Source organism: Prunus mume, linkage group LG5, assembly GCF_029339155.1.
Source record: "Prunus mume cultivar Tortuosa linkage group LG5, ASM2933915v1, whole genome shotgun sequence".
In the NCBI taxonomy this organism is placed as follows: Eukaryota; Viridiplantae; Streptophyta; class Magnoliopsida; order Rosales; family Rosaceae; genus Prunus; species Prunus mume.
The window spans coordinates 27,926,692-27,939,946 of record NC_142702.1 but is presented as its reverse complement, the minus strand read 5'-3'; the positions used below and the strand labels follow the sequence as shown (position 1 = coordinate 27,939,946).

Genomic DNA, 13,255 nt, shown 5'->3' with positions numbered 1-13,255 from the left:
AAATTTTTAGATGAAGCAAATAAACAGATTATACACACAAAAAACATTAGCTAGTGGATTATTGCAGTTAATGTTGGGTATGTGCATGGGGAACATGTGGACCTGTCTGATTTGCCCCAAATCTCACGTAAATATATAACAGTATATATCTATCCATCTATCAATCATCGGATCTTGATCATGTGTTTAACCAACCCTTTTTGTTCCAGATCTCACAAAACCCTTTAGCTAACATTCAGAGTCGTTGTTTGTTTGATTTCTGGTAGTGTTGAAAATTGCATGAGGAAGGAAGGAACGGTAGGTCCAAAAAGAATATGGCGCTAGCTCAAGCTCAGCTATTACGATTCTCTGCAGTATCCTCAACTTGTTTTTACCTTGAAGTTCCAAGAGTTGTGACGGTGTGCATGAGGGGAAGGACTTTTCCCACCCCTGTACCTGTTTGCAATGCCCCCCGTCTCTATTCCTCTCGTCGTGTAAAAGGTTTTTGAGGGATGCGTCGACGGATTCGGTTTCATTTAACCACAAAATTAGGTGCAAAAAGCATGATCAAGGGCAACAGCAGCAATTAGAGATTGATCATGGTTGTTAAAGAAACATCTTGTATGAATTCCCAACGTGCTTAAAGAAACATCTTCATGCCTAATAATGCATTATCGTTAAAACCTACCCATCCAATTCATGCTTCTGATTACAAGTGCTTCTTCACCCTCATCCATCCCTGACACAAGTTCTATGGAGAAAAACAAACTTTCTGGTTGGGCCTCATCATAGAATCAAATAACCCATTTTACAACAAGTCCAACAAGTAATGACCCCATGAGGGATATAGTATACTTTAACCAAAATCCAAGAGTGGAGAAAAATAAAAATAAAAAGAAGGAATGAATAATTAATACATTTCAGAAAGAAAGAAGAAAAGAATGAAGGCACCTCCCTCAGTAAAAACCAGAAGATAAATTAAGCAAGAGGAATTTACAATTGAGGCACAAAGCTTTTCACAACCAAAAAAGGCAAGAAGCTATGAGCACGCAGGCTAAAGCGAGGTCTTCTTCCAAGCAAAGCCTGCTCCCCAAACCTCCTGTTGGTATACTTTTTTTCTTTCTAGACAACTTAAAATAAGTAGGTTGCTTTCATCGTATAAGCATGTCAAGATTATCTCTTCTATGTAAAATCTATGCAGTATTTTATAGAGCACTTGACTTTCTCCACATCACCAGTGACTTGAGAAACTCCATCACCTGCATAAAATTACACAAATTAATCAAAGTTTGGGGCTGTGTGTTTACTTTAACTTCAAAACTACTCAGAAATTCTGTCTATAAGGGAGCTATACCTCTGAGGGTTCCCTGAGAGAGTAAAATGCATTGCTTTCCTTGGGCACAGCAGAGACTAAAATGCCATAACCTCTGTTTCCTTCCCTCAAGACCTGTTACAGTCCCATTAAGTTAGTTCAATTGACTTGGTAGAAGTCCATCAAAACACCTCCTAATGACACATCCAGATTTTACCTTGAACGCATCTTCATCAGTGCGGTCATCTCCAATATATATTGGGAGCACATCTTCGCAATCGCTTAACCCTAATACAAAATTTTCATTGTAGCACAGAATAAGATGGAGTTCAATGATTTCCTCCGCGTAATACTTTAATAAGAGCAAGAGATATGAAATACCAAAAGAAATGAAATACTCACCAAGAGATTCAAGTAAAAATGTGACGGCCTTCCCTTTGTCCCAGTTTATTATAGGTCGTACCTCTAAAACCTACAAACACAGAAACAGAACAAAAATAGATTGAATGAGAATTACCATAGCATAAACAGATTAATATGAAAGCCGAAACTAAGATAGATCAGCTTGCATTTTGGCTTTAAAGAATACCTTCCGCCCATGAGTCAAACGGAGACGTGGGTAGTCTTTAAGAACGTCATGGACACACTGTGCAACTGCAGGCCAACTCTGATGAGAAAGTAAAAAATAAGTAAACATAAAACGAAAATAAAATGAATAACAAAAGAAAAGGCTCCCTCTGCTAAGTTTATTTTTCATATAAAAAAGAAAAACCTCAAAGTCATAATTAATCAAGTTACTACTCTTAAAAAAGACTACCTTCTCATCTACATTGCGGTAATGTACAGAGACACAGAACTTATTATTCTCAACTTTAGCCCCTTCAATGTCTTTGGTACTTTCAACAAGGGATTCATAAACCTGGTCAAGAATAAAAACAAGAACGCTATCTTGTCATTTTCTACAGAGAAGAAAAGGAAACTTGTAGGTTATTGCACGGATGCACGCTAATGCAGAGAGGAAATTTACTAACCTCGCCAATCATAGGTAAAAATTCAGCTGCAGGCTGGAACAAATTAACATCCTTACCCTGCATTCACCAAACAAAAATGAAAAAAGGACAGAAAAATAAAAAAACACAACCAAATGTATATTTTGTGTGTGCGTGTGTGAGAGAGCATGAGAGAGAGATAGAGCTTGTAGTCAATTACCTGTTTGTCAGTAGTCCTAAAACCATTTCTGTGGTCATCAGCGGTAGATTGTCTAACAGGGCCCATTATGTCCATCCCATGACTACCCGCATAATAGAGTTCTTTTAGTCCTACAAACTCATATACCTGAAAGAATAAGGCATAGGACATGGAGTGGTCAAATTCAGAAAGCACCCTTAAAGATGGTTGAAAGATAAACAAACAGATGATTGCCAAAGAATATGTCATGACATCATTTAAGACACAACCTAAAAATCACCTTGTCATGGCTTCTTCCACTAATAATTGCTGTTGGGAAATGTTTTGCAACCCTTCTTACAGCTGCGCGCATCTGCAAAGATTAATACATCTTTGATGAGCAAGTACAGCGAAGAAAAAAAACGAGGGTTAAGTTTTAGACGAAAATTATACACTATTTAGATATTCTTACAGCATCCGACATAAAGGCACAGTCAGGGTTATCTACAATTGGTGAAAGAGTCCCATCATAATCCAGAAATAATGCTATTCTCTTGCCCTTGGCATAATTGGTGATTTGTTCAAAGTATGTAAGTGCTGATGGATACTTAACCTGCAAGATTAGACAGAAAGATGTGGAGTACTGCATAAATAACTAAGAAATTTGTCAAAACCGATCAGGGTTGAAACACACAGGTAGAAAAAAATTATTACCATCCAAGTGTGATAAGCAATATCAGCCTCATTTGCCACAGGCTCGTTGTTAACATCCTTTGTTATCTTTCTGTGAGGAGGCGAAGAAGATTTCATAGCATCAAGCCAAGAGTTAGAGCGGACATCATCAAGTAATCCAGCCTTTCTCCTAGGGATTGTTAGGAATAGACCTGCAGAAAAAGCTGCTCCAGGAGGTGAATATTGTAACAGGCTGGAAGGTACACCAAGTCTTGACTTGCTCAAGGGTGTAGGATCAGTGAGAACAGGAGCAGCATGATTTGATTTCAGGTCCATCGGATCCAGATTCAGTTCTCTTCTCAGTTTCCTATATCGAACCAGACAAATAGGGAACTCATCAATTGGCTCAAGGGGAAAAACTAGAACTTGAAGGCTTTCCAAACTACTTGTACTAGTGCTATTGTATTAAAAAGCATAGAAACGTCCAGCATGACATGGATCAGAGGTTTCAATCAGTGTATGATTGAACTTGATCAAATTGTAGAACGAAGCAACTGTGTTAATGCATAAATCACCTACATTATTATAGGCAGACACAGAGGAACACAAAAAAATATTGCAGATTCTTCAGCAATGGATATGACACAGAATATTTAGAAGTGTTTGGTACAGCTGATATTTGGTTAGAGAAAAATATGTGATCGGTAGCTGCATATTATAAGAAGCTCCCATGTCCCACATAGTTGGGAGAGGGGAACATATCATGTACAACCACAAAAAAAAAAGGGCCTACATGAAACAAGGAATCTTTAAGCTTTGAAATAGACAGAAAAATGGACCACCAATAGGAAAAGATTATATACTTTTCAAGCATACAAGGGTAGAGGTTATATGGTTACTTTCTGTTTCTGGGCATTCTTGAAAATACCACCAAGACCAAACCCAAGAGTAGAGATTGCCCGAGAAAACATTACGACTTCAACGATTATGACTTTTCTTTCTTTTTTAATTTCCCTCGCTTTAGAATAGTTTACGCGATTACGACATGAATCGACATTTGACCAATGATTTGCATAGAAGCAAAGAAAATAGAAAATAAAATGGAATTGGAGTAAAAAAAATCAAAGACGAAAACAAAGAACGATATCACATCAGCTCGACAGAAAACAACTCAATGGGAGACAATGTTGACATAATCCGTTTTGACGGTTAGAAAAACTTAACTAGGAAATAAAATCTGAATTAACTAACACAGGGAACTGGGATATTAGTTTCATATTCGTAAATCTGAATTATTAAGAGAACCCAATTCTCATGAGTGATAAAAATCAAAACTTTATTAACTAATGAGCTCTTAAGAGCTGAAAGGTTCCGCCTTTCTAATAAACTCTTAAGAGCTGAAAGTTTTGAATTCATTTTCAAATAACATTACGTGAGAAAGCTCAACATAAAGAAGAGAAGAATAAGATGAGGAAACGACGACGTACCCAGTTTGAGGAATTTCTATCCGAAATGCTAGGCAGTCTTCGAAATGCCGGGGCGGATGCAGAAACCTTCAAAACCAAATTATCAAATTAAGCAGGAGCCAATAATAACAACTGGTGAGGCGGATGGAAAAATCCAAAATGCTCTGTTTGGCAGCCAAGAAAACAGAGGAAAACGAAAGGGGAAAGCAAGAAAGAAAGAAGCATTCTTCACCAGCAGCCCCTTAAAACAAATGACACAGCCTCAGCTTTGAAAAAAATAAGAAAAGGTATTATTTTCTCGGCGGCCAAACAGGTGCCTTAGAAAGGTCGGCGCTTTAAAAGAAAATGACAATAACAACAACGATTGTAAACATTCACCTTAATCCGCAACCAACGAGCTGCGCAGAAAATCGAAAATAATAGAAATTTTTTTTGGTGGAGAATCGGGAATCAAGCGCCCAATTAGAAAAGAAACTAATAAAAAGGGCAAAAACGTATACAACCAGAAATCAATGGAAAGGCAATGAGCGAGACAAGAAAGAGAGAGAAAAGAAAGAAAGCCCTCAAATTTAGAGTCTTGTATTTATAGCGTTTCGGGTCACCCACGAGAAACGTGCTCCACAATCCAACCCGGCACAAACCCGAAAAAGACCCGAGACGCCGTCGCAGCTCCGCTCGTGTAGCAGACGCGGCTATGGAGGGCGCGCGTGGGATTTGGCTTGAGGCTTGCGGAGAGTGGATTTTGGTGGCGGGGTTTAATAAAATAATAGCTTCGGTTTGTAACTGAAAAAGGAAAAATAAAATACTAGAAAAAAGAGAGGGAGTTAGTGGGGGCCAGAGGATCCAAGGAGGACACGTACGGCGGGAGTTTCGTGGCAAAGCGTGTGAGGACACTTGTGATCGAGTCGGAGTTGACGTGGCCACGTTGTAGAGCGGGGCCCGCCACTTAAGTGCTGGAGGTGTATGGAACGTGTCGTCGCTTTCAGGGGGCAAGTTGGTGGTCGTCGGTGGCGGTGGGTCTGTCTCTCTTGTTGACAATAATATACCCAAAAGAGGTTGGTCCCACGTGGCGCTGAGAGGGAGATGGCTGGCCTACACGTCTTTCATTGGCCACACGATTGAATTGCGTGGCATCTGTGGACCAGTGAGCGAGAAAGACGTGGATGATATGTATAGCAAAACGACATTGCTTGATGTGTATCTGCAAGTGCTTCAGAGGGAAACTCTGGCCTTTTTTTCTTTTTCTTTTTTTTTTTGGCTTCAAACAAAGATTTGGGCACTTGTTTTACCTCTTCTCATCTACCTCAATTGACTTGATTGACCGAAAGCTCATTTTCAAAGCACAATTAGCAAATTGATGAACCATGCAATTTACTTATCATAATATCTAATTAACTATGAAGAAATTTTCGGAGCCTCGTCCATGAATTTACCCAAATAAGATGTATTGTCTTCATGGGTTTTCATTTGTTACGTTTTATTATGCTTGCTTTTTATTTTTCATATTATTCCAATAAATTAATATAAACTTATAAATTAACTTAAATATTAGTCGTGTAAAAAAAAAAAAAAAAAGATAACCTTAGCATAGGCTCTAATGCATGCACCATATATTATATATCACATCGATCCTAACTGATAATATTGAATTATACGTCATATACAATCAATGCACCAATAGTAAACACAATTTTTACTAATACCATGATATGCATGTTGGAAAATAATTTTTATCAATTGAGTTGTCGAATAGAATACCATTAAGTCCATAGTTTTACAATACAAGATACAAGACCACACTCGTCTAGTCTCATTTCTAATGTCCACTCGGAATGGAAGCGACAAGTTGTACCATGAATGACTTGGTTGGGCACACGTGTGGGATCGGGCGGGGCCCGTCCGAGCTGGCGACACATCTTTTTTTTCACCAGTCAAAGACAGTGACAGCAGAGAACCAAAACAGGAAATGGAAACTACGAGGAAGATTGTTAGAAATTTAATTTAACTTTTTTAATAATCGTATTTTAAAAAGAAGTGAATGTTGCCCTTTCTAGAGGTTTGACTAACTATTTTCTATGTAGGTAATTTATGACTGATTTTATTAAAAGGGCGGGGTGGGGCCAAGTGGCAGTTAGCACTTGGTGGTCTCGTACAAGCGACGACGGAATCTCATTTTCAACGCCGTGAGATGCGGTTTAAATAGTAAGACTCGGGATTTTTCTAGATGTTACTATTTTTAGCCATTTTTTCCCCCTTCAATTTGCTATTTTAAAACTTTACAATGAACCTTGCACGTCTGTTAGCCGCGGCTAGAAACAAAAGACATTGTTAAATTTAGTGAATTTTATTTATTTATTTTTCTGCTTGCGATAGAGAATTACGTTATTTTATTAACTTGGTTGAGAACTTGGACTTTCAAAATATAATGATAAGTCGAAAAACTTAATGTAATTTTTATTGGATCCTGTGTTTTTAATGACCATGAATTGTTATTTCATGCTTGAATATACATATGGTCTTAAGAATATAGCGAAGAAGATTCAGATTTGAGTTTTGTTGACTTTTTTTTAATATATAATTTAAATAGTGAATCGATCAACATAAATTCCAAAAAGACACTACTCATATTAGTTTAAAGAAACAAATCGAGTTCTAGTAGACTTGGCGACTTTTTGTTGTACTACAAAACCAAAAAATAATTATAAGAAGAAGAACAATTTCGTAGCTTCTTTTATTGCTACATTTTCCTTTCCTATTTGTGTTGCTGTTTTCACAAGTCTATGCCAATGAATAATAGATTAAAAGATTGTGAGTTTTCCTGGAAATTGGTTGAAACAATGAAAACGTGTGCTCATCGACCTTTCGTGTTATGCAATGCGCAATCGCACCGAACACTCTTCAATCATTTGACAACACAACACAAGAGAAAAAGCCTGGAAGATTCTATAATTCAATTAGGTCTCGCCTTATGTTATATATTTAACTTGGACTTTCAAAATATGATGATAAGTCGATGAACTTAATGTAATTTTTATTGGATCCTGTGTTTTTAATGACCATGAATTGTTATTTCGTGCTTGAATATACATATGGTCTTAAGAATATAGCGAAGAAGATTCAGATTTGAGTTTTGTTGACTTTTTTTTTAAAATTTTTATTTTTTTTTATAGTGAATCGATCGACATGAATTCCAAAAAGAAACTACTCATATTAGTTTAAAGAAACAAATTGAGTTCTAGTAGACTTGGCGACTTTTTGTTGTACTACAAAACCAAAAAATAATTATAAGAAGAAGAACAATTTCGTAGCTTCTTTTATTGCTACATTTCCCTTTCCTATTTGTGTTGCTGTTTTCACAAGTCTATGCCAATGAATAATAGATTAAAAGATTGTGAGTTTTCCTGGAAATTGGTTGAAACAATGAAAACGTGTGCTCATCGACTTTGACAAAATGGAAACCCTAATAGTAAATAATAATAAAAAGCCATAAAGTCCAATAAAAGTCACATTAAATATATAACATAAGGCGTGACCTAATTGAATTATAGAATCCTCCAGGCTTTTTCTCTTGTGTTGTGTTGTCAAATGATTGAAGAGTGTTCGGTGCGATTGCGCATTGCATAACACGAAAGGTCGATGAAAAGTTCCGTTCGCAGAAAAAGTTGCAGCCTCCTCAACTACCATCTTAACTGTATGTGTTTATAGTTTTTTATTGGTTAACTTAATATAATTAATTATAAGGCACAAAGTTTTCTTAATTCCCAAGTAATAGCGTTTTGTGTTGACTAAGACTAGTTGTTTATGTGTTCTATATGCAGGAATATTAAAAGATGATCCCTTCCGTTGGGCAATGAGTCAATGACACCACTTGTGACCTACTACTTTTATTTTTACTGCACAAAAATAAAGTGCTAGAAAAAATAGATTTATTTAGAAAAATAATCTGTCTACATTCATTTCCCCTGATTGGCTGAATGCATAATTTTGAAATATATTGCATTTCGCAGTGATGTGTGCGTGTGCGTGTGCGTGTGCGTGTGTAAAATTGACTCGAAAACAATATGTAAGTATGGGCTTTTTGACTGACTTGCAAGTAATTTATTTGGGTTGCATAAAGTAACCTATAAAATTGATTTGTGGGTCAAAATGCGAGGATGGGCTACCAGTATTAATTCCAAGGTTTTATTATTATTTGAAAGTTTCGGTGTTGGCTCAAAGCTAGAGGCTCAAACTTGGACGAGGCAACCGGAACCAAAAACAGCGGACAGCGCACGTTTCTCTCACAAGATAATTCAAACCCAAATTTAATTCCATACCGAAAATAATAAATACAGAAGACAAATAAAATGAGGTCGGGGCCAGAGGTCCCCCACCCAACTAAGACTAAGAGCCTGGCTCACTAGTTGACCGGCTATTATGATCATCCCTTAAGGAGCCAAATAAATTAAGTTAAAAATGCAATAATTTGGATGGGCCTCCCTCTAAGAGAAGCCCAAATACAAGTGGAGCAGATGAACAACTTGAGACATGGATGCTAAAGCTCCGCGACGCATGTTATTCAAGGTAGTTCACAACAAAGGATTTGCTAGATTTAGAAAACCAAATATATAAACGCAGCACTTCAAAGATCATACAAGTCTTAAGCACAACGAGGGAAACCAGGGGTACATCTTGCTAGTAGGAGAACAACATCTAGTTTTAAATTCCTCAGCTAGGCTACATCTCTCTAGTAACAGCTACAACAAGAGACACCTCCGAATGGAGGTCATCGGTCACATTCCCGTGCACTTACAAGCATGCCTCGAAGGTATTGGAACTGTTCTCATCACGCTCCAGCATTTGGACAACCTGCGCCACACCTTCAGCAATTTCCCTCTGAATGACCCCATCTGGCATATCAAAGGTCCTCCTCCTCATGGAGAGTGATTTTCCGGCAGGCTGGGGGTCAACCGCATCGAGCATTGCTTCCAGCTCATCCACCATCGACCTCTTCGCAGCTCGCACCATTACATCAGCGCCCTAATATATCCAACGCAAAACGGCAAAACCCCATTACATTCAGTAACTTAATCATTGCTTTGACACGGAGTAAAACAGTGTGAAACAAGGAACCTAACAAGTGTGCACAAGCGTGCATATTTAGAAATACCAAATTGTGCGCAAGCGTGCATATTTGAATGAGACATTGTTGTCAACAATATAAAGTCAAGGGTTGGTTGATAACACTTTGATCTCATATTTGGAGTAAACAGTTGACATACTTTCAAGAACATATTGCAGAATTCAGTTTTATGTTAGGTAATGTCTTCTTTGATTTTCACAGGGTAGCGTTTAGTATTAAGAACCAACCACTAATTCACACATCTTTTGACCAAATAAAAGTTCAATACATGCTGAAGAAACAAAAATTAATAAAAAGACGACGTCAATTATTCAACAAGGTTCTAACAGAAGTGGTACTAATAATCATCAAACAAGTATCGTAACCAGAGATGATGTCGTTTTCATTAATTTAAATAAGGAATCAGATTAATCTTATGATGTAAAATGATGAGAATTTTGTCTGAGCAGAACACACATCCACATTGCCTAGCAACTGCACATTCAAATTATGGGAATCCTACAACAACATATATTGTTTAAAACAGCAACATTGTCCTCCAATTAAATGCCAATGACAGATATCACTCAAGTTACCTCAATGGCATCAACAGTGAGGAGCAGAACAATGATTCTTTCAGTGAACCTCTGACGCTCTGCTGCATCATGAGCTACACGGCGGCGGTAGGAGAAGTTATTGAACAATGCTCTGATCTCCTTCAACTTGGACTTGGCAACTGCCAGATCTCTAAGGGCCCGGAGAGCCTGCGATCTGCGGATCAGATAAGCTCTGAAAGTCATCTGTATCATCATTGCTGCATCTTGGGGAGACAGCTCCTTCCTCTTACCCTTAGCCTTTCCAGTAGCTCCAGCTCTCTTTGCAAAAGCCTAACTCCATCATCAAAAATCTATATTACTAAAGTGAAATGTTCACACTGACCCAACATAAACTAATCAAATTTATAATTACATTTTGTTTTTTTGTTTTTACATAAGTAAGAAAGAATCAAATCCTATCAAACCAACATTCTTTTTTGGCTAAACTCACTAGTCTAACAATTTTAAGTCAGATGAGATTCAGCTCAATAACTAATACAGGCTTAAAATGTAACCTCACATTACCTGTCTTAGGACGACAGCCCCATGATCAACAAGCTCTTCAATCTCCACCAGACGCGTGTCCCTCCCTTCCTTCTTTTCCCTCTTATCCTTCTTCTTTTTCTTCTCCTTCTCCTTCTCCTTCGTTTCGCTGTTGTCACTTGCATAATCACCATTCGATGCTGTGAACGTGTACTTGCGCGAGATCTCTCCCTTCCCATCAATCTCAGCCGTCCATCTGTACTTCTTGTCAGTCGCCTCTTCCTTCTCCGCCTTTTTCTTATGCTTTCCCTCTTTGATCTCCGTCGTCCATTTGTACTTCCGTTCAAGGCAGTGCTTCTCTGGGCCCTTGATCTCCGCCGTCCAAGTGTATTTCCGATCCCCACCCGATTTGACCTTGGCCAGCCGATCAAACCGCGACTCCAGTTCACTGACTCGGTCGCTCAGGCTCTGCAACAAGATCTCACTTCCGAGCCTCTCAACTCGCTGAATCAGCTTGTACGACAGAAGCGACGGCGTTTTGATGGGGCTGGGAGGACTGAAGAAGTCCAGAGCGTAGCCGAGCTCGTAATCCTCCTCAACATCTTCGAAAAATGAAGGGAAAGGTAGAGCTTTAGGAGCGAAAATGGAGGTTGTTTCTCGGAGAAGAAGGGGAGGGCTGTAGTAGGGCTCGACGAGCTCGATCCTCCTGAGCCAGCTCATGGCGCAGCTGAGCGAACACGGTGATAACTCAGTGAGTCAAACTGAACGAGTTAAAATGATTGGTCACGCGGGTAGGCCTTCTTCTCTGTGATGCGATATCGATGGGATTATTGAAGATGTTGAAAGCTGAGGTTAAAACGAGTTACGAAAGAGAAAGGCGACAAATTTGTGAAAGGTACGAGGAGCGTCGAAAAGGATGAGGATAATGTCAAGGGTAGAATTGGAAATTCGACCTGTGAAAGGAGCTGGTGTAGTAGGTTGATGACTCGGATCGGCGTCGAAGATGAGATTCGCCGCGTAATTAAGGTGGGTGCATGGACGGAAATGGCCCCAAGGGGATGTCGAATTTACAGCGACATGAGAATCTCTGACTGGGCGATCGCAGTAGTGTGCGAATAATGGTGGTGGGCATGTGGAGTCTGTGATTTTTCTGACCCCACTTGAGGCTTTCGGCGCCGAACATCTTTATGTTATGTTAGTCCTAGTCCACTGGACTCGGTCTAACTCTGGGCTGGCTGGGCCTTATCTACTTGTACTGTGGAAACCTGATTTCTTTGGGCTCCCATTTTAAATTTAAAGTTATTTAAACACAAAGTACAAATTAAATTAGAATTAGGCCGAAACTCACATTTGTTTCAACAATTTAAAAAACACCCAATGATGCGGAGAAGACTGTAACTCAAGTGATTAAGATATCCAATAATTGTGCAATTTCATTTAGTTGTACAATTCGTCTTTATTGAAATTTGTGTGGTTGTTACCTAGTAATAGTTTGTTACCTCGTGTTTGAATATGTACAACAATTTCAAAGAAATTGGAAAGTATTAGAGGTCATATTAATGACATGTTTATTTACTTGGAATGGGAGAAGCAACGAATCGAAGAATCGACTAATCGAGTAAGTCAGCAGCATGGGAGGAAAGGAAAGGGTACGAAATCGAGTAATAACCCTCTAATAATTCCAGGTAAGTAAGCATGCATGCATAAGCCCTTTCTGATAAAATTAGGAAAGGGTGTAATTGTCATTTTAAGGGAAAAAAACACCGACGTGTCCTTGGTGGGAATAGGAGTACTAGGCCCACTACCCAATCATCAACCGCCACTTCCCACTAATATAAAAGTAGAGGCCTATCAAAACGCTTCAAAGTAACCGCTACCCTCTTCCCATAATCTTTCTCACTCAGTCAGACACACGAACGATGGCGAAGAGATCCTTAATTTTGCAGAAGAAACTGAACGAAGTGGAAGCCCAACTCAACCATGTCCTCTCTCTTCCGCCAGAAGATCCTTCGACGACCCCATGCAGCCACCAACTTCAGCGTTATGACATGGAGCAGAGGCTCGCCTTCGTGAAGACTCTGCTGTGCGCTGAGATGGCGTCCCATCCGTCGAAGCCCCACCACTTGAAGCACATGGCTTGGAGACTCGGGGAACTCGAGAAAATCTTTCATGACTGGAACAGTTTCACGTTGACCTCCGCGGAACTTGATCAGTATCATGCGGATAATGATGGTAACGGTGATGGCGATGACGGCCGTTCGACATGTTCTTGCACCGAGTCCTGCCTCGACGACGACGACTGCAAGACATCGGCCAATGATAGCCTCATTGGCTCGCCGTTGGAGCGTGACGAAGAGGCGGCAGAAGGAGGCTCTGAAGTTGAAGAAAATAACAAGGAAATGCCGATGGTGGTGTTTAATAATTCTGTTTTTGAACACGATGAAGGTGAGGAGGAGATGAAGGAGAAGGTGACTGAAGA

At 39.2% G+C, this 13,255-nt stretch overlaps 2 protein-coding genes across 3 annotated transcripts; both read right to left on the bottom strand.

Moving 5' to 3' along the window:
- Positions 1-801: 801 nt before the first annotated feature.
- Positions 802-5,371, bottom strand: ATTPPA (Haloacid dehalogenase-like hydrolase (HAD) superfamily protein). 2 transcript variants are annotated; one of them, XM_008236176.3, is made up of 13 exons: positions 4,975-5,371; positions 4,618-4,683; positions 3,173-3,497; positions 2,931-3,071; positions 2,760-2,831; positions 2,501-2,626; positions 2,323-2,379; positions 2,109-2,210; positions 1,881-1,958; positions 1,694-1,763; positions 1,509-1,579; positions 1,334-1,426; positions 802-1,238 (listed from the first exon to the last, which is right to left on the bottom strand). In XM_008236176.3, the coding sequence occupies exons 3-13, from the start codon at positions 3,464-3,466 to the stop codon at positions 1,185-1,187; spliced, it is 1,158 nt and encodes a 385-aa protein (XP_008234398.1). In that variant the 5' UTR covers positions 3,467-3,497; positions 4,618-4,683; positions 4,975-5,371; the 3' UTR covers positions 802-1,184. The 2 variants fall into 2 exon arrangements, with proteins under 2 accessions (XP_008234398.1, XP_088907986.1); XM_089051860.1 differs by lacking the exons at positions 4,618-4,683; positions 4,975-5,371 and adding an exon at positions 3,710-3,838.
- A 3,806-nt stretch (positions 5,372-9,177) lies between these two features.
- Positions 9,178-11,624, bottom strand: BAG7 (BCL-2-associated athanogene 7). Its single transcript, XM_008236177.3, has 3 exons — positions 10,819-11,624; positions 10,294-10,584; positions 9,178-9,615 (listed from the first exon to the last, which is right to left on the bottom strand). Exons 1-3 carry the CDS (start codon positions 11,494-11,496, stop codon positions 9,385-9,387), a joined length of 1,200 nt encoding a protein of 399 aa, XP_008234399.2. The 5' UTR covers positions 11,497-11,624; the 3' UTR covers positions 9,178-9,384.
- Positions 11,625-13,255: the final 1,631 nt, after the last annotated feature.